Raw genomic sequence first — 23,462 nt, 5'->3', positions numbered from 1 at the left:
CGGTTTCCTCTTTTTAAACAATTCAGCAATTAGTGAAATGTCTGAATAATAGGGGTAAATTCTACCGTCACAAACCTTTATTAAACCGTTAACTTTGGCGGTGCGTCGTGACCCACAGCCTGATGTTCTGGACGGACTGGGGCGACCGGTTGGCCGGCGTGTACCGCAGCTCCATGGACGGCAGCAACGTGACCTGCGTGGTGTCGGACGGCGTGCGCTGGCCCAACGGCATCGCGGCCGACGAGCGGTGGCTGTACTGGACCGAGGCCTACAGCGACCGCATCGAGCGCGCCGACTTCAACGGGCGCATGAGGAGCGTGCTGGTGGAGGGGCTGCCGCACCCGTACGCCATCGCCGTGTTCAAGGTCCGTACACAGCAGCAACAGCAAAGGGTCGGGCTACAGGGCTCTTACGGTAGAAGTCATGGAAATTTGGTTTTAAATCATGGAAAAGTCAGTCATGGAAATTTGGTTTGAAATCATGGAAAAGTCAGTCATGGAAATTTGGTATAAAATCATGGAAAAGTCAGTCATGGAAATTTGGTTTGAAATGATGGAAAAGTCATGGAAATTTGGTTTGAAATCATGGAAAAGTCAGTCATGGAAATTTGGTTTAAAGTCATGGAAATTTGGTATAAAATCATGGAAAAGTCAGTCATGGAAATTTGGTTTGAAATGATGGAAAAGTCATGGAAATTTGGTATTAAATCATGGAAAAGTCAGTCATGGAAATTTGGTTTAAAGTCATGGAAATTTGGTATAAAATCATGGAAAAGTCAGTCATGGAAATTTGGCATAAAATCATGGAAAAGTCATGGAAATTTGGTTTGAAATCATGGAAAAGTCAGTCATGGAAATTTGGCATAAAATCATGGAAAAGTCATGGAAATTTGGTTTGAAATCATGGAAAAGTCAGTCATGGAAATTTGGTATTAAATCATGGAAAAGTCATGGAAATTTGGTATTAAATCATGGAAAAGTCAGTCATGGAAATTTGGTTTAAAATCATGGAAAAGTCATGGAAATTTGGTTTGAAATCATGGAAAAGTCAGTCATGGAAATTTGGTTTAAAATCATGGAAAAGTCAGTCATGGAAATTTGGTATTAAATCATGGAAAAGTCAGTCATGGAAATTTGGTTTAAAATCATGGAAAAGTCAGTCATGGAAATTTCGTTAAAAGTTATGGAAAAAGTCCATTGGTCAAAATGTGTATGAGGGTTGTTGGTTCTCATCTGTTCCTCCGCCTCAGAACGACCTGTACTGGGACGACTGGTCCCGGATGGGGATCTTCAAAGCTCCAAAGGGCGGATCCCAGAGCAACGAGCTGATCGTGGGCCGACTCACCGGAGTCATGGACCTGAAGATCTTCTACAAGGGGAAGAACCGAGGTGAGCGCCAGACACGCTTTTCAAAATAAAACGCATTTGAGACGCACACAAAGAAGGGATTAAAAGGAGATGTATTTATATTGTTGGGGTTATTCAATTATATAACTTTCCAAAATAATAAATGCAATAGATTTGTGAGACAAAAGGCTATAAATAAAATAAAAGGGATTAAAAGGAGATGTATTTATGTTGTTGGGGTTAAATTATAGAATTTTTCAAAATAATAAATAAAACAGATTTGAAAGAAACAAAGGATTAAAAGGAGGTCTAAAGTATTATGTGAGTGTAAATACTATATATATATATATATATATATATATATATATATATTATTGCGTTATTAATTGTTTCTTGAGGGAAGCTTAATTGATAAGAAACAGGATACGTAGATACTACGACTACATTAGGACACGTAGTAGATCAGGACACACACACAGGTGTTGTTCTTCATCAGGTGTGTGTGTGTGTGTGTGTGTGTCTTCAGGACACAACGCCTGTGCCGACCAGCCCTGCAGTCTGCTCTGCCTGCCTCTGCCGGGTCACCGGCACACCTGCATCTGCCCCGACGGAGCCCCGACCGTCACCATGCCGACCGGGGAGCTGCAGTGCCAATGCCCCGCCGGCTACCTGATGAAGAACAACACCTGTGTGAAGACCGGTGAGAGAGAGACACACACACACACACACACACACACACACACACACACACACACACACACACCTGATGAAGAACAACACCTGTGTTAAGATCGGTGAGACACACACACACATACACACACACACACACACACACACACACACACACACACACACACACACACACCTGATGAAGAACAACACCTGTGTGAAGACCGGTGAGACACACACACACACACACACACACAGCCACACACACAGACACACACACAGACACACACACACAGACACACACACACACAGACAGACACACACAGAGACACACACACACAGCCACACACAGACACACACAGAGACACACACACACAGACACACACAGCCACACACACACACACACACAGCCACAGCCACACACACAGACACACACACACAGCCACACACAGAGACACACACACACAGCCACACACAGACACACACAGACATACAGCCACACACAGCCACACACAGCCACACACAGCCACACACACACAGACACACACACAGCCGTGACTCACTTCCTGGTCTCGTGTGCTCGTCCAATCAGAGCACAGCTGCCTGCCCAACCAGTACCGCTGCTCTAATGGCCGCTGCATCAGCAGCATCTGGAAGTGCGACAGCGACAACGACTGCGGAGACATGAGCGACGAGCAGGAGTGCCGTGAGTACGACTCATTACCTGAACGCAAGAACCCGGTTCCCCGCGTGCCGTGACTGACGGTTCCCCGTCCGCCCGCAGCGACCACGACCTGCGACCCGTCCAACCAGTTCCGCTGCGCGGCCTCGGGCTCCTGCATCCCGCTGGCCTTCAGGTGCGACCACGAGGACGACTGCGGGGACAACAGCGACGAAGAGCGCTGCGGTGAGCCGCCGCCAGAAATACACACTATATTTATATATATATATATATATTTGTTTGATTAACAAACATGAATGAATAAAATAAAAAAATTAAGAAAGATAAAAAAACATAAATTACACATATTTCCGTGACAAAAAATTATTATAAAAAAAATATAGAAAACAAATATTATAAAAAAAGAATATGCAAAAAAATATTACATTAAAAATATATTTTTTTATATACAAAATTAAACAAAATAAATAAGACATATAATTATCATGTTAATCTTGTCAAACACATATCCGTGACAAAAAATTAAAAATAATTAATAAAATATATATATATATGTATATATATATATATATGTATATGTGTGTATGTTTTCTATACATATTGTGTTACGCGCGTTATGTGAGAAATATTCCTTCACAGTAGCCGGTAAATACGTAGTTTTCTCTTCTGTTAATGATTTAAGAACAGAGGGGAAACATCACTTTTCAGGATAAAAACAAGTTTTGCTTTGATAATTTTTCTAAGTAACTTTAGTAACCGGGGGGAAAAGTTTTGTCAAATTATTTATTTTTTTGCCAGGAATTTACTTTTTCTACCATCTCTGAAAACTGGCCATCTTTTGTATTTATTTTTTGTCAGGTGAGTCTTTTTTTTTGTGGAAAAGATAATTTTTAGAAGTTGTGTTTGTTGTTGTAATTCTCATTTTGGCCACAAGAGGCAGAAGCGTTCGTGTTTTCCTCCAGGTGAGTTTAAAACTATTTAAAACCTGACAAAACTTTTTGTTTCGGACAGAAAATTATTAAATTCGCACTTTAATCCCCACAATGTAAACTTCTCTGTAACTACATCAGATAATTACATCGCTGGTTCTCGACCTTTTTCCAGTGATGGACTCCATAACCAACGCAAAGCATTCTGGGTTGAAAAAACAATGTAGTGCACAGCGCTGTGCCTCCAGTGTCTTTATTTAATATAGAATATAATTCAGTTTAGATAACTTACACTTATATTATTTACCGTAAAAGTCGGGTTACGAGCCGCTCCTACCTCCGGTCAGTGTCCCCGCTGTCGCTAGCTAGCAGCAGCAGCGATAGCTAGCACTGCTGCTGCTACTGCCCGCGTCCCCTCTGCCCAAGTCGGGTGTCGAGCCTGGTCCCGCTACCTTTGGTGGTTTTCGGGGAGTTAGCGGAGAGCTAGCAGAAGTTAGCGGAGAGCTAGCGGGGAAGTAGTGGAGCGCTAGCAGGAGCCCCAGCTGGCTACAGCGGGGAGCTAACGGGGACACTGACCGAAGGTAGTAGCGGCTCGTAACCTGACTTTTACGGTATTATGTATTAAATAACTATTTTTAAAGGATTTTTGAATTGATGCTAATTTTAAATAGATACATATATATTAGTACCCCCATTTGAGAACCACTGAATTAGACAATGTAAAAAGATTCAACGGTTTAAAAAAACCATGCCTGTAAAAGCTCAGACATTCTGACTGTTATGCTCTTTGAGATTACGAATAATGTCAAAAATATTGATGAGGATTTCCATGTTCAGGAGCAAAGTCGTCTTAAAGCGTCTAACCCTCTAGACGATGGGTCCATGTGTGCATGATGTCTGACCTCACTGTGAAGCAGCGTATTTAAAGTCACGGTTCGGTTCCAGAGTCCCACCAGTGCGGCCCGGGGGAGTTCACGTGTGCGCGCGGCGTCTGCATCCGCGAGGCGTGGCGCTGCGACGGAGACAACGACTGCAGGGACTGGTCCGACGAGGCCAACTGCACGGGTGAGGCCGGCGTCCTGAACGAAGACGCAGTCCGAACCTGACCCTTCAGATTAAAACTCTTGGTTCTGTCCCCAGTGGGCCACCATACCTGCGAGGCCAGCAGCTTCCAGTGCCACACGGGCCACTGCATCCCGCAGCGCTGGATGTGCGACGGAGACGACGACTGCCAGGACGACTCTGACGAGGACCCGCGGTACTGCGGTGGGTGGAGTCACGACGAGATGAGTAATCAATATGTGAATCTAAATATGATATTTATGATATTCCGTGTCTTCCAGAGGGAACGCGGTGCAACGGCTTCCTCTGCTCCAACCACACCTGCCTCCCGGCCACCGCGCACTGCAACGGCGTCCAGGAGTGTCCAGATGGCGCCGACGAGCACAACTGTGGTGAGGGATTCTGTTTGTTTTATTTTAAAAACAGAAGAAAATCAGGAAATCAACATTCACATATAATTAATTAAACGACAAAGATTTGTTTTGCTATTACATAAAACTATTTAATGTCCTAGTATAAACACATATCCGTGACAAAACAATATTCTAAAAATAAATATTATAAAAAAGAATATGGAAAAAAATATTACTTTAAAGATATTTTTTTTTTTAATAAAAGGTTTAACAAAATAAATAAGATATACAATTATCATGTTAATCTTGTCAAACACATATCCGTGACAAAAAAGAAGATCTTTAAATAAATAATAAATAAAATATATATACATATAAAACAAATTATAAAAATATTATAAAAAAGAATATGCAAAATAATATTACTTTAAAAATATATTTTTTATAAAAAATCTAACAAAATAAATAAGACATACAATTATCATGTTAATCTTGTCAAACACATATCTGTGACAAAAAATGTAAAATAATTAATAAAATATATATACATATAAAACAAATTATGAATAAATTCTTAAAAAGAATTACACAAAAAATAAAATAATTAAATTAAATGAAAAAATACATAAATTAAACAAAATAAATTAAACGCACAATTAGCATGTTAATCTTGTCAAACACATATATCCGTGACAAAAAATGAAGATTTTTTTTTCTTTAAATAAATAATAAATAAAATATATATATATAATATATATACATATAAAACAAATTATAAAATAATTATAAAAAGTGTTATGCAAAAAAATAATTAAATTAAGATGTAATAATATAAACAAGACATACAATTAGCATGCTAATCTTGTCATGTTTTTTAATTTGAGCAACAGGACGTGTCCCTGTAGTTCCGTATGTCTCAGGCTACACTCATCACATGCATATCTTCAGTTCCACAAAGGTGTTGCATATGAAATCCCTCTCTAGTTAAACACATACGCAGCGTTTATCAAAGCCTGCGTATCAGTATAACGTTGGAACATTGGGTTCCTCTCTGTCGCCCACAGACCCGCTCTGCACTCGCTACATGGAGTTCGTGTGCAAGAACCGAGCCCAGTGTCTGTTCCAGTCGCTGGTCTGTGACGGCATCAAGCACTGCGAAGACGGATCCGACGAGGACGCCGACTACGCCGGATGTGGTGCGTTAAACGACGGAGAATGCAGATCACGAGTCCATCCTATAGTCCATCCTATAGTCCATCCTATAGTCCACCATATAGTCCACCATATAGTCCACCATATAGTCCACCATATAGTCCATCCTATAGTCCATCCTATAGTCCACCATATAGTCCATCCTATAGTCCACCATATAGTCCACCATATAGTCCACCATATAGTCCATCCTATAGTCCATCCTATAGTCCATCCTATAGTCCACCATGTAGTCCATCCTATAGTCCACCATATAGTCCATCCTATAGTCCACCATGTAGTCCATCCTATAGTCCACCATATAGTCCATCCTATAGTCCATCCTATAGTCCATCCAATAGTCCACCATATGGTCCACCATATGGTCCATCCTATAGTCCATCCTATAGTCCACCATATGGTCCACCATATGGTCCACCATATGGTCCATCATATAGTCCATCCTATAGTCCATCCTATAGTCCACCATATGGTCCACCATATGGTCCATCATATAGTCCATCCAATAGTCCACCATATGGTCCATCCTATAGTCCATCCTATAGTCCATCATATAGTCCATCATATAGTCCTATAGTCCATCACGGCATAGTCTACTTATGTCTTTATTCAAGAGCGAGAACATTTAATCTGAGAGCTCGACTCATTGATTTCACCTTATTTTGGACCTCTTTCCATCAAAACCCAGCTGGAACGCTCAAACAGCGCTAAAGCAGCGCTAGCAGAAGCAACGCAAGCAAACGCAGCGCTAGCAGAAGCAGAGCTAGTAGAAGCAGAGCTAGTATAAGCAGAGCTAGTAGAAGCAGCGCTAGTAGAAGCAGCGCTAGTATAAGCAGAGCTAGTAGAAGCAGCGCTAGTATAAGCAGAGCTAGTATAAGCAGCGCTAGTAGAAGCAGCGCTAGTAGAAGCAGCGCTAGTAGAAGCAGAGCTAGTATAAGCAGAGCTAGTAGAAGCAGCGCAAGCAGACGCTTCTGCTAGTGCTGTCTCTGCTAGCGTTGCTTCTGCTAGCGCTGCTTCTGCTAGCGCTGCTTCTGCTAGCGCTGCTTCTGCTAGCTCTGCTTCTCTTACGCTGCTTCTGCTAGCGCTGCTTCTGCTAGCTCTGCTTCTCTTACGCTGCTTCTGCTAGCGCTGCTTCTGCTATTGCTATTGCTGCTTCTGCTAGTGCTGCTTCTGCTAGCTCTGCTTTTGCTAGCACTGCTTCTGCTAGCTCTGCTTCTCTTACGCTGCTTCTGCTACTGCTGCTTCTGCTACTGCTGCTTCTGCTAGTGCTGCTTCTGCTAGCGCTGCTTCTATTAGCTCTGCTTCTTCTAGCACTGCTTCTATTAGCTCTGCTTCTGCTAGCGCTGCTTCTGCTAGCTCTGCTTCTTCTAGCGCTGCTTCTACTAGCTCTGCTTCTGCTAGCACTGCTTCTGCTAGCTCTGCTTCTCTTACGCTGCTTCTGCTCAAACTTCATCTAAAATCTCCAACGTTTTTTTTGTGTGATTATTGTGTGATTATGCTTCATATCCTTCATATATACATATATTTACTTGTATTCACTGTGAGCCGATGAGTTGTGCGACCCTTCCGACGTCCCTGTGTGTGTTTTTCTTTCCCTTCAGCCACGCCGTCTGAGTTCGGCAAAGTGTGCGACGCCTACACCTTCCAGTGTGCCAACGGAGTGTGTGTGAGCCTGGAGTGGAAGTGTGACGGCATGGACGACTGTGGGGATTATTCTGATGAAGCCAACTGTGGTGAGGACACTCACCTGCCCCACACACACATACAGGAACACACAATAAATAAACAACCCTCCCTGTGCGTTGCAGCTGCTCCCACTGAGGTCCCGGGCTGCTCCCGGTATTTCCAGTACGAGTGCAAAAACGGACGCTGCATCCCGACGTGGTGGAAGTGCGACGGAGAGAACGACTGTGGGGATTGGTCCGACGAGGCCCAGTGCACAGGTACTGCGTCTCCCTCTCTAGACCCGCGTCTTTCTTTTTTTTAGAGTTCCGAAAAGAGCAGAGAAATCACCGAAAATCAATTTTATGACTTTATAATCTCTGAGAATATCAAGGTTTTTAACCCTATTACGCTGTCATATCTATCCACTACATTTAGTTCATACATATTTGTTGATAATAAACAGATGAAGATACTTTATGAGGTGAGGTTTTACTAAATACAAACTAAATAATAAATCAAGATGTGTGGACTACACGTTTCTATAATTTAAACAGTTAGAATATGCTACATGCTTAAGTTGTGTATATATTTATGTTTGTATTTCATGGGCCTTTCCTTTCTTTCAATCATTTTATTTAAAGTTTTTACAAGAACAACAAAAACCAACAACAAATAAGTAAAAAAAAAAAAAAAAACACGGGCAGAAATCGAACATAAATCATCGTCCTCCATATTGAACCTACTATAACAATTGTATTTATCTCATTCTTACCACCATTTTATTTTCAATTCATCCTTAATGGGCCTCTCCATACTTGTCTGTGTCCATCTCCTTGAATGGATTATTACCGTCCTCCGTCATTAAACCTGCGCCTCCGCCCTGCAGGTGGCGGGACCCCTCACACCGTGGCCCCCGGCCCCTCCACTTGCGCCCCCAACCGCTTCCACTGCGGCTCCGGGGCGTGCATCATCAACACCTGGGTCTGCGACGGCTACGCCGACTGCCCCGACGGCAGCGACGAGCTGGGCTGCCCCACAGGTAGCGCCGCCCGACCTCCCGACCTCCCGACCTCCTGACCTCCTGACAATCCTGACCTCCTGACCTCCTAACAATCCTGACCTCCTGACCTCCTGACAATCCTGACCTCCTGACCTCCTAACAATTCTGACCTCCTGACCTCCCGACCTCCTGACCTCCCGACCTCCCGACCTCCCGATCTCCCGACCTCCTGACCTCCCGACCGCCGGACCTCCCGACCTCCTGACCTCCCGACCGCCGGACCTCCCGACCTCCTGACCGCTCTTCTTCTCTCGCGTGAATGTCAGCAGAAGAAGAATAAAAAGTGATGTCTCCTCTCTGCAGCGGCCAACGTTTCCGTGACGGCGGTTCCGGCGGTTCCGGCGGTTCCGGTGGTTCCGGCGGTGCCAGCGGCGCCCACCCAGGCCCCGCCCTCCCCCACTCGGTGCCTCCGGGGTCAGTTCCTGTGTCGCCGGCCTCCCCGCTGCATCCCCGACTGGCAGCGCTGCGACGGACAGAACCACTGCCAGGACGGGTCCGACGAAGACCACTGCCGTGAGTCCCTGCAGGCGGCGGGCCTGTAGAGCTATGAGACAAAGAACCAGAAGTAGAAGAAGAAGAAGAACCAGAAGTAGAACCAGAGCCAGAAGTAGAAGTAGAAGCAGATGTAGATGTAGAACCAGAAGTATAATTAGATCCAGAAGTATATCCAGAACCAGAGGCGGAACCAAAACAAGAAGTAGAAGCAAAACCAGAAACAGATTTAGAACCAGAAGCAGAATCAAAACAAGTAGAAGCAGAACCAGAACCAGAACCAGAAGTAGAACCAGAACCAGAAGTAGAACCAGAGCAAAAGAGCAAATGTTTTGCAAAATAAACTCTGATCGGTTTACATTTCTGATTCTGTTGCTTAAAGGCCAAATTACTACAATGTGTAAAATTTTAGAGATATGCTTGATTTTATTTGTTGTTTATTTACAGCATTTTGATTTCCTGTAGTTCTTAATAACTGTAAAGGCCCCTCCCCTCTGCAGCCACCAGGGGGCCTCTGTTCTGTGGCAACGGGTCGCGCTGCGCTGACGGCGAGGCCTGCGTGCTGGACAGCGAGCGCTGCGATGGCTTCCTGGACTGCTCCGACCACAGCGACGAGGACAACTGCACCCGTAGGTCCCCCAACACCCTTAACCATGTCTCGGTCCCCCAAAACCTTAACCATGTCTCGGTCCCCCAACACCCTTAACCATGTCTCGGTCCCCCAAAACCTTAACCATGTCTCGGTCCCCCAACACCTTAACCATGTCTCGGTCCCCCAACACCTTAACCATGTCTCGGTCCCCCAACACCTTAACCATGTCTCGGTCCCCCAACACCTTAACCATGTCTCGGTCCCCCAACACCTTAACCATGTCTCGGTCCCCCAACACCCTCACTGGGTCTCGGTTCCCCAACACCCTTAACCATGTCTCGGTCCCCCAACACCCTCACTGGGTCTCGGTCCCCCAACACCCTTAACCATGTCTCGGTCCCCCAACACCTTAACCATGTCTCGGTCCCCCAACACCTTAACCATGTCTCGGTCCCCCAACACCCTCACTGGGTCTCGGTCCCCCAACACCCTTAACCATGTCTCGGTCATTCAACACCCTCACCATGTCTCGGTCCCCCAACACCCTCGGCGGGTCTCGGTCCTCGAAAACCCTCGGCGGGTCTCGGTCCCCGAAGACCCTTACCTCCCCTCGGTCTCCCAACACCCTCACCGGGTGTCGGTCCCCCAACACCCTCGGCAGGTCTCGGTCCTCGAAAACCCTCGGCGGGTCTCGGTCCCCGAAAACCCTTACCTCCCCTCGGTCTCCCAACACCCTCACCGGGTCTCGGTCCCCGAAAACCCTTACCTCCCCTCGGTCCCCCAACACCCTTAACCATGTCTCGGTTCCCCAACACCCTTAACCATGTCTCGGTCCCCCAACACCCTCACTGGGTCTCGGTCCCCCAACACCCTTAACCATGTCTCGGTCCCCCAACACCCTCACCATGTCTCGGTCCCCCAACACCCCCACCGGGTCTCGGTCCCCCAACACCATCACCGGGTCTCCGGTCCCCGAAAACCCTCGCCGGGTCTCGGCCACCGAAAAACCCTCGCCAGGTCTCGGCCGATCAAGTGTTTTGTAAATGCCATATGTGTACTTTAGTACTTTGATGTACTTAAAGGGATGTTTTTGAGTGTAGGGTTGTTCGAGGTACTACTCCAGAGTCGGTGTACTTCTACAGCAGGTGGAGTCTTGAGGGACATCTTTAGAATGTAAAAACCACCAGACTCCAATGAATTTTTATTTTATTTGACCTCTCAGACACACAGCTGTCTCCATCGGTTAGTATATTTGTGTTGTTGTGAGACTTTAGTGAACTAGTCTTTTAAAACACTGAAGTCACACAACACCACCAACACACTGCCAGAAGGAGGCAGCAGCAGACCAGCAGCGCCAGAGTCCTGAGAGGTTAACATTTTCAGTGGAGTCTGGTGGTTTTGAGGTGAGGACAGATAACGGCTTCAGTTCCCCGTCTGAAAGGTAACGAGGTGAAAACATTCTAAATATCACGTTCTCTTAAACTGATATTGATTATTTTAGGAGTCTAAAATACGTCCACAGCAGAACATCACTTTACTGTAGTCATGCAACACAAAGACATCCCTTTAAGAAGCTTTTAGTATTAAAATCAGTGCAATGCTGCCTCCTGCTGGCTGTTTGTGTGTATTTACGTCTGTGAGATGAAACTAAACTGAGGACCCCCTCCCGTTCCCCCAGTGGACACCCTGGCCTATAAGGTCCAGAACCTCCAGTGGACTCCTGACTTCTTGGGTGCCATCACTCTGACATGGTCTCGCCCTAAAAACCTGCCCCTGGACTCCTGCTACTTCCTCATCTACTACAGGTGAGCTGACCCGTGTGTGTGCTGCTGCCTTCAGGCGCTGCAGGGATTCTTAGGACCAGCATTCATTCCCAGATCCAATGCGTATGAATCCATTAACGCCGTTGCATCGTTCCGGCTCCGCCTGCAGGCTGGTGGGCACCCAGCAGTGGACCATCATGGACACCCACAGCAACAAGACCAGCTACAAGCTGACGGTGCTGAAGCCCGACACCACCTACCACGTCAAGGTGCTCACGCAGTGCCTCAGCAAGCTGCACAAGACCAACGAGGCCGTGACCGTGAGGACGCCGGAGGGATGTGAGTAGCACCGGACGCTAGGGGTCCAGTATTTCACACACACACACACACACACACACCTCATTGAGTCTGTGTTTGCCCCCCAGTGCCCGACCCCCCCAGGAACCTGCAGCTGTCCTGCGACAGCGGCGAGGACGGGACGGTGGACGTGTCCTGGAGCCCTCCGGACAAAGGCCACGGCCTCATCAGAGAGTACATCGTGAGTTTTTATCAACGAGGCAAACGAAACAAACATGGCCGCCAGTGAGGAGACGTCGGCTATCGTCCCAAAAATAACGTCTATGCTCTGAAGTTGAAACAAATTCAAATTTGTTCTTGTGCTTTTTGCATAAAACTCACGAATCGGATGATAAGTAAATAAAATATATTTTTATATTCATTCTTGGTGTTGCTGAAGTGTAACAATGATCTCAGAGCTGTTAGGAAGTTAAACATCTATTTTATATTCATGTGAAAACATCTGGATTTATTCTAGTTTATCACCAACACTACATTTTACTAGATTACACCTGAACGCATCATGAGAACGTTGTAGTTTACCTTCAGCCAGTCCTCATTTTCACTGAGCAGAGCCTGAACGCATCATAGTGTAACTGAAGTGAACCTTCACTGGTTCTCCGTTAGCGGTGCTGCTAACGGTACTAGCTCTCCTCCTGTTGGTGTAAACACTGATTGGTTGTTTTTAAAGTCACATGATTAGAGATCAGAGATCAGAGTCATGATCACATGTTTTTGTGTGTGTGTGTGTGTGTGTGTGTGTGTCAGGTTGAGTACAGCGAGCGAGGCGGTCTGGACTGGATGTCCCAGAGATGCACCACAACCAGCAGCGTGGTGAAGGAGCTGCAGCCGGAAATTCTGTACAGGTTCAGGGTGAGAAACACACTCTGACGACATAGAACCATGGTTTTGTGTCAATGTTGCGATATCATTAAGTTCCGTATGTTTTAATGTTGCGATATCATTGTGTTCCGTATGTTTTAATGTTGCGATATCATTGTGTTCCGTATGTTTTAATGTTGCGATATCATTGTGTTCCGTATGTTTTAATGTTGCAATATCATTGTGTTCCGTATGTTTTCATGTTGCCGTGTTGATGTGTTTTCATGTTGCCGTGTTGATGTTTCTCAGGTGGCGGCGGTGACCAGTCGAGGTGTCGGTAACTGGTCCGAGGTGAAATCCATCACCCCTAAGAAAGGTACAGTAGAACTGCACAACACCGCCACCTACTGGTGTGTGTGGACTTTGAACTTAGCAGTGGGAGAAAACAAAAAGCATGAGGCTGAAGCTCCCCTTTAACTCGCTTTCTGACCCGTCTGCTCTTCTTGCAGCTCTTCCTCCTCCCTCCGTCATCGCCGACAGCATCACCGCCGACTCCATGAGCCTCTCGTTCAGTTTCAACTCCCAGTACGAGGTGAGAGAGAGAGAGTGAAAGAGTGAGTCTCCCTGAAGTCGAGGTCTGTCCCCATGACACTGATAAGTCTCTCTCTCTCAGGTGAAGCAGTACGTGGTGGTTCTCTCCTGGCAGTTTGATTCCCACGTGAAGGAGAACAAGAACTACAGTGTGACGGAGCGGATCCTTAAAGGTACGGCGTTGATTCAAAAACCAACCTATTTTTAAGCTCTTTACTCAAAAATGTCACAATAGCACAATATGTGAACATTCACTAACCCAAATCATAACTCAATATGTGAACATTCTCTAACCCAAATCATAACACAATATGTGAACATTCACTAACCCAAATCATTACTCAATATGTGAACATTCTCTAACCCAAATCATAGCTCAATATGTGAACATTCTCTAACCCAAATCATAGCTCAATATGTGAACATTCTCTAACCCAAATCATAGCACAGTATGTGAACATTCTCTAACCCAAATCACAACTCAATATGTGAACATTCACTAACCCAAATCATAACACAATATGTGAACATTCTCTAACCCAAATCACAACTCAATATGTGAACATTCTCTAACCCAAATCACAACTCAATATGTGAACATTCTCTAACCCAAATCATAGCTCAATATGTGAACGTTCACTAACCCAAATCATAACACAATATGTGAACATTCTCTAACCCAAATCACAACTCAATATGTGAACATTCTCTAACCCAAATCACAACTCAATATGTGAACATTCTCTAACCCAAATCATAGCTCAATATGTGAACGTTCACTAACCCAAATCATAACACAATATGTGAACATTCTCTAACTCAAATCATAGCTCAATATGTGAACATTCACTTTGCAAAGGTTGACTTTGATAAAGTGAAGCAGAACAAAGTTAGAATAGAGAACATTCAGGCGAGGTCTCTATGATTTACAGTTTTATATAACAATCGCTCAGTCTTTTTAAAAGGTTAAAGGTACGGCGTTGATCCTTAAAGGTACGGCGTTGATCCTTAAAGGTACGACGTTGGCTTCTCCCTCGTCGCTCGTCTCCTTTACGTCGACCTTTGCCTCTTCCTTTGTCTCCAGCCACCAACCTGACGGCGGGCACGCTGTACGAGGTGGCCGTGTGGGCGCACACCAGCATCGGGGACAGTCCCACCGCGCTGTCGCACCACCAGACCGCCGGCGCCCAGCCGGAGAAGCCCTTCCTCAAGACTCGGGCCCTCAACCAGACGGCCGTGGACTGCAGCTGGACCGTCAACAGCACCGGCGCTCAGGTACCACACGAATACCTGGGCTTTCAGATAGCCAGGAGCATGCTGGGTAGTGGAGTAGCCTCGGGTCCTAGCTATGTTAGCTTTGCTTCCATCTCCCTGGGGGCAGTTTGGTCCGGACGATGTTGATGAAAGTATTCTATTGAATGTCATTAGTGATAAACGTGTGTGTGTGTGTGTGTGTGTGTGTGTGTGTGTGTGTGTGTGTGTGTGTGTGTGTGTGTGTGTTGCAGCTGTATGGTGTCTTTTATGCCACCTCCTTCCTGGATCTGTACCGCAGCCCCCGTCAGGTCAGCACCTCCTCCCTCAGCCTCACGGTCACGGTGGACAGCGACGAGCAGTACCTCTTCCTGGTGAGTCCTCAACGACCTCCACACGACCTCCAAATGACCTCCACACGACCTCCAAATGACCCTCAATTTCCCTTCATACAATCCTTGAAGACACAAGATCCATGAGTTAGCGTTTAGCTCCCTGACCGCTAACAACAGGTGATGCTCCTGTCATTAGCGTTTAGCTCCCTGACCGCTAACGACAGGTGATGCTCCTGTGGTGCCTTCAGGTGCGAGCCGTGGCCCCGTTCCTGGGCCCGCCCTCCGACTACGCCGTGGTGAAGATGATCCCCAACGAGCGGCTGCCACCGAGGAACCTGCACCGCGTTCGCGTGGACAAGACGCAGGCCACGCTGAAGTGGCAGCCGCCCTACGACGCCCCGAACTCAGCGCTGGTACGTGGGGAACCGGTTCTAGATGAGGGGGAACCCTGTCGGTGAGGTCTGGGGTTAAGGGTTCTCTAGAAGATCTGGGGTTAAGGGGTCTTTAGAAGGTCTGAAGTTAAGGGTTCTCTAGAAGATCTGGGGTTAAGGGTTCTTTATACGTTCTGGAGTTAAGGGTTCTCTAGAAGGTCTGAAGTTAAGGGTTCTTTATAAGTTCTGAAGTTAGGGGTTCTTTAGAAGGTCTGGAGTTAAGGGTTCTCTAGAAGGTCTGAAGTTAAGGGTTCTCTAGAAGGTCTGGAGTTAAGGGTTCTTTATGCGTTCTGGAGTTAAGGGTTCTCTAGAAGGTCTGAAGTTAAGGGTTCTTTATACGTTCTGGAGTTAAGGGTTCTCTAGAAGGTCTGGAGTTAAGGGTTCTTTATACGTTCTGGAGTTAAGGGTTCTCTAGAAGGTCTGAAGTTAAGGGTTCTTTATACGTTCTGGAGTTAAGGGTTCTTTAGAAGGTCTGGAGTTAAGGGTTCTTTAGAAGTTCTGGAGTTAAGGGTTCTTTAGAAGTTCTGGAGTTAAGGGTTCTTTAGAAGGTCTGGAGTTAAAGTTTCTCTAGAAAGTGAGTTAAGGGTTCTTTAGAAGTTCCGGAGTTAAAGGTTCTCCTCTCGTCTTTCCTCTCTCCTGTCTCCTCCTTCCTTGTCTCCTCGTCGCCTGTCTCCTCACTCCTCATCTCCTCCCTCCCCTCTCCTATCTCGTCTCTCTCCTCTTTCGTCTCTTCTCATCTCCTCTCCTCCTCTCCTCCTCTTTCCTCTCTCCTCTCCTCTCTCCTCTCCTCTCTCCTCTTCTCTCTCCTCGTCCCCTCCTCTCTCCTCTCCTCACTCTTCTCCTCCTCTCTCCTCCTCTCTTCTCTCCTCCACATTTTCCTCTCCTCTCTCCTCCTCTCCTCTTTCCTCTCCTCTCCTCTCTCCTCGTCCCCTCCTCTCTTCTCCTCTTCCTCTCTCTCTTCTCCTCGTCCCCTCCTCCCCTGTCCCACTCTCCTCTCCTCCCCTCCTCCTCCCCTCCTCCTCTCCTCTCTTCTCCTCTCTCCTCTCTCCTCCTTTCCTCCTCTCCTCTCTCCTCGTCCCCTCCTCCTCTCCTCCTCTCCTCCTCTTCTCTCGTCTCCTCTCTCCTCCTTTCCTCCTCTCCTCTCTCCTCGTCCCCTCCTCCTCCCCTCCCCTCCTCCTCTCCTCTCTCCTAGACGTATGCGATCCATGTGCGTGACGTGATCCGTAAGCAGGAGTGGGACTACAAGCTGACGACCATGAACAACACGGTGGAGTACCAGCTGAGGGGCCTGGAGCCCGGGGGCCGCTACAGCGTGTCAGTGCGGCTACGCAACATGAGCAAGGAGGCGGGCTTCACCCTCAGCACGGGTACACACACACACACACACACACACACACACACACACACACACACACACACACACACCAAAGTACATGTTTGTAATCACCTGTGAAAGCTGTTGAGCAAAGAAATCCTTATTTTTTGGGCTTAACCCAGTGGTTCTCAAACTGTGAGGCGCGACCCTCTAGTGGGGAGCGGAGGTATTACAGGTGGGGCGCGTCTTCACCTCCTTTTAAAGAACCGTTCTCTCCCTCTCTGCTTCAGTTCCTCTTCCGGCTCCAGAGGCCCTGAAGATCCTCACGGAAAACGACCACGTGTTCCTCTTCTGGAAGAGTCTGGCGGTCCGGGAGAAAGGCTTCAACGAGAGCCGGGTGAGCGCCACGGATATTTACCTGTAGTAAGGGTATTTACCTGTGATACGGACATTTACCTGTGATACGGACATTTACCTGTGATACGGACATTTACCTGTAGTAAGGGTATTTACCTGTGATACGGACATTTACCTGTGATACGGACAGTTACCTGTAGTAAGGGTAGTTACCTGTAATAAGGGTAGTTACCTGTAATACCTGTATGTACCTGTAGTAAGGGCATTTACCTGTGATACGGACATTTACCTGTAGTATGGGTATTTACCTGTAATACCTGTATGTACCTGTAGTAAGGGTAGTTATCTGGAGTAAGGGTAGTTATCTGTAGTAAGCGTAGTTACCTGTAGTAAGCGTAGTTACCTGTAATAAGGGTAGTTATCTGTAGTAAGCGTAGTTACCTGTAGTAAGCGTAGTTACCTGTAGTAAGCGTAGTTACCTGTAATAAGGGTAGTTACCTGTAATAAGGGTAGTTACCTGTAATAAGGGTAGTTACCTGTAGTAAGAGTAGTTACCTGAAGTAAGAGTAGTTACCTGTAATAAGTGTATTTACCTGTAATGAGGGTATTTACCTGTAATAAGGGTAGTTACCTGTAATAAGGGTATTTACCTGTAATAAGGGTAATTACCTGTAATAAGGGTAGTTACCTGTAATACCTGTATATACCTGTAGTAAGGGCATTTACCTGTGATACGGACATTTACCTGTAGTACGGGTAGATACCTGTAATACCTGTATGTACCTGTAATACCTGTATGTACCTGTAATAAGGGTAGTTACCTGTAATAAGGGTAGTTACCTATAACAAGTGTATTTACCTGTAATAAGGATAGTTACCTATAACAAGTGTATTTACCTATAACAAGTGTATTTACCTGTAATAAGGGTAGTTACCTGTAATAAGGGTAGTTACCTGTAATAAGGGTAGTTACCTGTGATACGGACATTTACCTGTAGTACGGGTAGTTACCTGTAATAAGGGTAGTTACCTGTAGTAAGGGTAGTTACCTGTAATAAGTGTATTTACCTGTAATAAGGGTAGTTACCTGTAATAAGGGTAGTTACCTGTGATACGGACATTTACCTGTAGTACGGGTAGTTACCTGTAATAAGGGTAGTTACCTGTAATGAGGGTTGTTACCTGTAGTAAGTGTATTTACCTGTAATAAGGGTAGTTACCTGTAATAAGGGTGTTTACCTGTAATACCTGTATGTACCTGTAGTAAGGGTAGTTACCTGTAGTAAGGGTAGTTACCTGTAGTAAGGGTAGTTACCTGTAATACCTGTATGTACCTGTAGTAAGGGTAGTTACCTGTAATAAGTGTATTTACCTTTAATAAGGGTAGTTACCTGTAGTAAGGGTAGTTACCTGTAGTAAGGGTTTTTACCTGTAATAAGGGGAGTTACCTGTAATAAGGGGAGCTACCTGTAGTAAGGGTAGTTACCTGTAATAAGTGTAGTTACCTGTAATAAGGGTAGTTACCTGTAGTAAGGGTAGTTACCTGTAATAAGTGTATTTACCTTTAATAAGGGTAGTTACCTGTAATAAGGGTAGTTACCTGTAATAAGGGTAGTTACCTGTAATAAGGGTAGTTACCTGTAGTAAGGGTAGTTACCTGTAATAAGGGGAGTTACCTGTAGTAAGTGTATTTACCTGTAATAAGGGGAGTTACCTGTAATAAGGGGAGTTACCTGTAATAAGCGGAGTTACCTGTAGTAAGGCTAGTTACCTGTAATGAGGGTAGTTACCTGTAATAAGGGTGTTTACCTGTAATAAGGGTAGTTACCTGTAATCAGGGTAGTTACCTGTAGTAAGGGTAGTTACCTGTAATGAGGGTAGTTACCTGTAATAAGGGTAGTTACCTGTAGTAAGGGTAGTTACCTGTAATAAGGGTGTTTACCTGTAATAAGGGTAGTTACCTGTAATCAGGGTAGTTACCTGTAGTAAGGGTAGTTACCTGTAGTAAGGGTAGTTACCTGTAATAAGGGTAGTTACCTGTAGTAAGGGTAGTTACCTGTAATAAGGGTGTTTACCTGTAATAAGGGTAGTTACCTGTAATCAGGGTAGTTACCTGTAGTAAGGCTAGTTACCTGTAATGAGGGTAGTTACCTGTAATAAGGGTAGTTACCTGTAATAAGGGTAGTTACCTGTAGTAAGGGTAGTTACCTGTAATAAGGGGAGTTACCTGTAGTAAGTGTATTTACCTGTAATAAGGGGAGTTACCTGTAATAAGCGTAGTTACCTGTAGTAAGGCTAGTTACCTGTAATGAGGGTAGTTACCTGTAATAAGGGTAGTTACCTGTAGTAAGGGTAGTTACCTGTAATAAGGGTGTTTACCTGTAATAAGGGTAGTTACCTGTAATCAGGGTAGTTACCTGTAGTAAGGGTAGTTACCTGTAATGAGGGTAGTTACCTGTAATAAGGGTAGTTACCTGTAGTAAGGGTAGTTACCTGTAATAAGGGTGTTTACCTGTAATAAGGGTAGTTACCTGTAGTAAGGGTAGTTACCTGTAGTAAGGGTAGTTACCTGTAATAAGGGGAGTTACCTGTAGTAAGGGTAGTTACCTGTAATAAGGGTGTTTACCTGTAATCAGGGTAGTTACCTGTAGTAAGGCTAGTTACCTGTAATGAGGGTAGTTACCTGTAGTAAGGGTAGTTACCTGTAATAAGGGTGTTTACCTGTAATAAGGGTAGTTACCTGTAGTAAGGGTAGTTACCTGTAGTAAGGGTAGTTACCTGTAATAAGGGGAGTTACCTGTAGTAAGGGGAGTTACCTGTAATAAGGGTAGTTACCTGTAATAAGCGTAGTTACCTGTAGTAAGGGTAGTTACCTGTAATAAGGGTAGTTACCTGTAGTAAGGGTAGTTACCTGTAATAAGGGTGTTTACCTGTAATAAGGGTGTTTACCTGTAATAAGGGTAGTTACCTGTAATCAGGGTAGTTACCTGTAGTAAGGGTAGTTACCTGTAATAAGGGGAGTTACCTGTAGTAAGGGTAGTTACCTGTAATAAGGGTGTTTACCTGTAATAAGGGTAGTTACCTGTAATAAGCGTAGTTACCTGTAGTAAGGGTAGTTACCTGTAATAAGGGTAGTTACCTGTAGTAAGGGTAGTTACCTGTAGTAAGGGTAGTTACCTGTAATAAGGGTAGTTACCTGTAATAAGCGTAGTTACCTGTAGTAAGGGTAGTTACCTGTAATAAGGGTAGTTACCTGTAATAAGGGTAGTTACCTGTAGTAAGGGTAGTTACCTGTAGTAAGGGTAGTTACCTGTAATAAGCGTAGTTACCTGTAGTAAGGGTAGTTACCTGTAATAAGGGTAGTTACCTGTAGTAAGGGTAGTTACCTGTAATAAGGGTGTTTACCTGTAATAAGGGTAGTTACCTGTAATACCTGTATGTACCTGTAGTAAGGGCATTTACCTGTGATACGGACATTTACCTGTAGTACGGGTAGTTACCTGTAATACCTGTATGTACCTGTAATAAGTGTGTTTACCTGTAGTAAGGGTAGTTACCTGCAGTAAGTGTATTTACCTGTAGTAAGGGTATTTACCTGCAGTAAGTGTATTTACCTGCAGTAAGGGTATTTACCTGTAGTAAGGGTAGTTACCTGTAATAAGTGTATTTTCCTGTAGTAAGTGTATTTACCTGCAGTAAGTGTATTTACCTGCAGTAAGTGTATTTACCTGTAGTAAGGGTAGTTACCTGTAATAAGTGTATTTTCCTGTAGTAAGGGTATTTACCTGTAGTAAGGGTATTTACCTGTAGTAAGTGTCCTCTATGATGGTCCACACACATCCTGTGCTCCTAACGTCCTCCACTCACGCGTGTTCTCCGTGTTCTCCGTGTTCTCCGTGTTCTCCGTGCACAGGGCTACGACGTGCAGGTGCACGACAGCGTGACCAACCACACGGTGTACCTGGGGAACACCACGGAGACGTTCTTCCGCATCGGCAGCCTGATGCCGGGACACAACTACACGTTCTCCGTGCAGGCGCACTGCCTCCTGAGCAGCCAGCTGTGTGGAGAACCAGCACTGCTGCTGTACAGCCAGCTGAGCACTGGTAGGAGACACACACACACACACATAGAGACACACACACACACACACATAGAGACACACACACACACACACATAGAGACACACACACACACACATAGAGACACACACACACATAGAGACACACACACACACACACACAGAGACACACACACACATAGAGACACACACACACAGAGACACACACACACATAGAGACACACACACACACATAGAGACACACATAGACACACACACACACATAGAGACACACACATACATAGAGACACACACACACACATAGACACACACACACACATAGAGACACACACATAGACACACACACACATATAGAGACACATGCACACACACACATAGAGACACACACAGACACACACAGAGACACACAGACACACACACACACACACACACACACATAGAGACACACACACATATAGAGACACATGCACACACACACATATAGAGACACACACAGAGACACACAGACACACACACATAGAGACCAGTGGCGGTAGGGCGCCGCCCCTCTTCAAATTTTGCGATGGAAAAAAAAAAAGAAGAAAAAAATATATATATATACTGTCAAAAAACATTATATACCAAATAATTTAAATAAGAAATATAGCGTGTTGACGCGCTAAATGTGTGTGGGAGACCGTAAGCCCTGTCAACAACCAGTTAAATGTGACCAAATATAATATATCGCGTTCATCATCACTGAGGAAAGCCCCTCCCCTCTCGGGGCGCCGGACCAATGGAAGTCTATGGAAGCGAGCAAACGTTTCAGGGGCGTTACGGCGAGGACAGCTTCTCATTGGCGGATGAAACGAGAATCTTCACGACATCGTTTTTTATTGCAACGTGGTTGGACTATTCGTCGAATCAGAGACCTGTATCATTCCCTCACAGCCCATACAGCTCCCACGTAGCTACGAGCAACACTAGCAGAGGCTTTGATTATGTCAGCATGGCGACTGAAAACTCTGTGGCATCTCTACACGAAACACCTTTCAACCGACGGTCAGGTGTTGACAAGAAGAGGCTGAAAGAGTTGGGACCCGAACGTCCGGATTTAAAACTTCAGCAGCAAAGCACTGACCGCGGGAGCTTCTCCTCAAGGCTATATGCTAACCGGAGCTGGTTAGCTGGATGCTAAGTGTGGAGCAAAGCAGTGGCTCTGAGCAGTGAGGAAGCGCCGGGCTGTGACACAGGCAGACACACAGACACGCACCGACACACAACCACAAGCACACACACACACATACATACATACATACACACATGCTTGCAGGAGCACGCACAGACAGATTTCAAAGGACAAAGCGGCCCATGAGATGAGCTTTCCCTCCTCTTCCTCCTCTTCCTCCTCTTCCTCCCCCCCTCCCTCCAGGAGCCAGTGACCCCTCCCTCGGTGAGGGCCACTCGGGCGACGTGGCGGCGGTGGTGGTTCCGGTTCTCTTCCTGCTGCTGCTCGCCGTGTGCGGCGGCCTGGTGGCGCTCTACCTCCGTCACCGCCGGCTGCAGAACAACTTCACCGCCTTCGCCAACTCCCACTACAGCTCCCGCCTGGGGTCGGCCATCTTCTCCTCCGGGGACGAGCTGGGTGAGGCCTTTCATCGCCTCAGAGAGGAGCCGGGGTCGGAAGCTGAAGTTAGTGTGCATCTTCACCTCCTTTCCTTCATCGTCTCCTCCTTCCTCCCTAGGCGACGACGATGAAGACGCTCCGATGATCAGCGGCTTCTCGGACGACGTTCCCATGGTGATCGCGTAGCGAGACGCCCCGCTTCACTCCCATCAGCGGGACGGCGGGGTGAAGAAGGAACCGCCCATTCAGCAGGAAACGGGAAGAAAGAGATATTTTTCAAAAATACAATGCACTTTTTTGTGGATGCGCAATAACTTATTTTTTATAATATTATATATATATATATATATATATATGTATATGTGTGTGTGTGTGTGTGTATATATATATATATATATATGCACATAATACATATATATATATACATATATATGGGGTCAAAAAAACAAGAAAAGGACAGCGAGGAAGAGGAGGACGCTGAAGCAAACTGTGAAGGAGTTTTGTCTGTTTGC

The 23,462-nt window shown here is 45.7% G+C and overlaps 1 protein-coding gene across 1 annotated transcript in view; it reads left to right on the top strand.

The window, feature by feature from the left end:
• The window catches only part of sorl1 (sortilin-related receptor, L(DLR class) A repeats containing), a gene marked incomplete at its 5' end in the record, with an annotated part of 63,311 nt that extends 40,110 nt beyond the window's left edge, over nucleotides 1-23,201 (top strand). The window contains 29 exons of the mRNA XM_079224932.1: nucleotides 119-365; nucleotides 1,250-1,388; nucleotides 1,873-2,046; nucleotides 2,608-2,721; nucleotides 2,800-2,922; nucleotides 4,572-4,691; nucleotides 4,767-4,892; nucleotides 4,970-5,080; nucleotides 6,106-6,237; nucleotides 7,855-7,986; nucleotides 8,062-8,196; nucleotides 8,805-8,957; nucleotides 9,282-9,491; nucleotides 9,971-10,099; nucleotides 11,741-11,867; nucleotides 11,995-12,164; nucleotides 12,251-12,363; nucleotides 12,930-13,034; nucleotides 13,293-13,359; nucleotides 13,493-13,575; nucleotides 13,657-13,747; nucleotides 14,659-14,849; nucleotides 15,080-15,199; nucleotides 15,409-15,573; nucleotides 16,784-16,958; nucleotides 17,197-17,303; nucleotides 21,177-21,369; nucleotides 22,756-22,968; nucleotides 23,069-23,201. Of these exons, the coding sequence (XP_079081058.1) occupies nucleotides 119-365; nucleotides 1,250-1,388; nucleotides 1,873-2,046; nucleotides 2,608-2,721; nucleotides 2,800-2,922; nucleotides 4,572-4,691; nucleotides 4,767-4,892; nucleotides 4,970-5,080; nucleotides 6,106-6,237; nucleotides 7,855-7,986; nucleotides 8,062-8,196; nucleotides 8,805-8,957; nucleotides 9,282-9,491; nucleotides 9,971-10,099; nucleotides 11,741-11,867; nucleotides 11,995-12,164; nucleotides 12,251-12,363; nucleotides 12,930-13,034; nucleotides 13,293-13,359; nucleotides 13,493-13,575; nucleotides 13,657-13,747; nucleotides 14,659-14,849; nucleotides 15,080-15,199; nucleotides 15,409-15,573; nucleotides 16,784-16,958; nucleotides 17,197-17,303; nucleotides 21,177-21,369; nucleotides 22,756-22,968; nucleotides 23,069-23,136 (4,033 nt within the window). The 3' untranslated portion in view covers nucleotides 23,137-23,201. The remainder of the gene's footprint in view (nucleotides 1-118; nucleotides 366-1,249; nucleotides 1,389-1,872; nucleotides 2,047-2,607; nucleotides 2,722-2,799; nucleotides 2,923-4,571; nucleotides 4,692-4,766; nucleotides 4,893-4,969; nucleotides 5,081-6,105; nucleotides 6,238-7,854; nucleotides 7,987-8,061; nucleotides 8,197-8,804; nucleotides 8,958-9,281; nucleotides 9,492-9,970; nucleotides 10,100-11,740; nucleotides 11,868-11,994; nucleotides 12,165-12,250; nucleotides 12,364-12,929; nucleotides 13,035-13,292; nucleotides 13,360-13,492; nucleotides 13,576-13,656; nucleotides 13,748-14,658; nucleotides 14,850-15,079; nucleotides 15,200-15,408; nucleotides 15,574-16,783; nucleotides 16,959-17,196; nucleotides 17,304-21,176; nucleotides 21,370-22,755; nucleotides 22,969-23,068) is intronic.
• Nucleotides 23,202-23,462: the final 261 nt, after the last annotated feature.

The sequence above is a fragment of the Taurulus bubalis genome (genome assembly GCF_910589615.1).
Source record: "Taurulus bubalis genome assembly, chromosome: 10".
Lineage (NCBI taxonomy): Eukaryota > Metazoa > Chordata > Actinopteri > Perciformes > Cottidae > Taurulus > Taurulus bubalis.
This window is presented reverse-complemented; position numbering and strand designations above follow the sequence as displayed.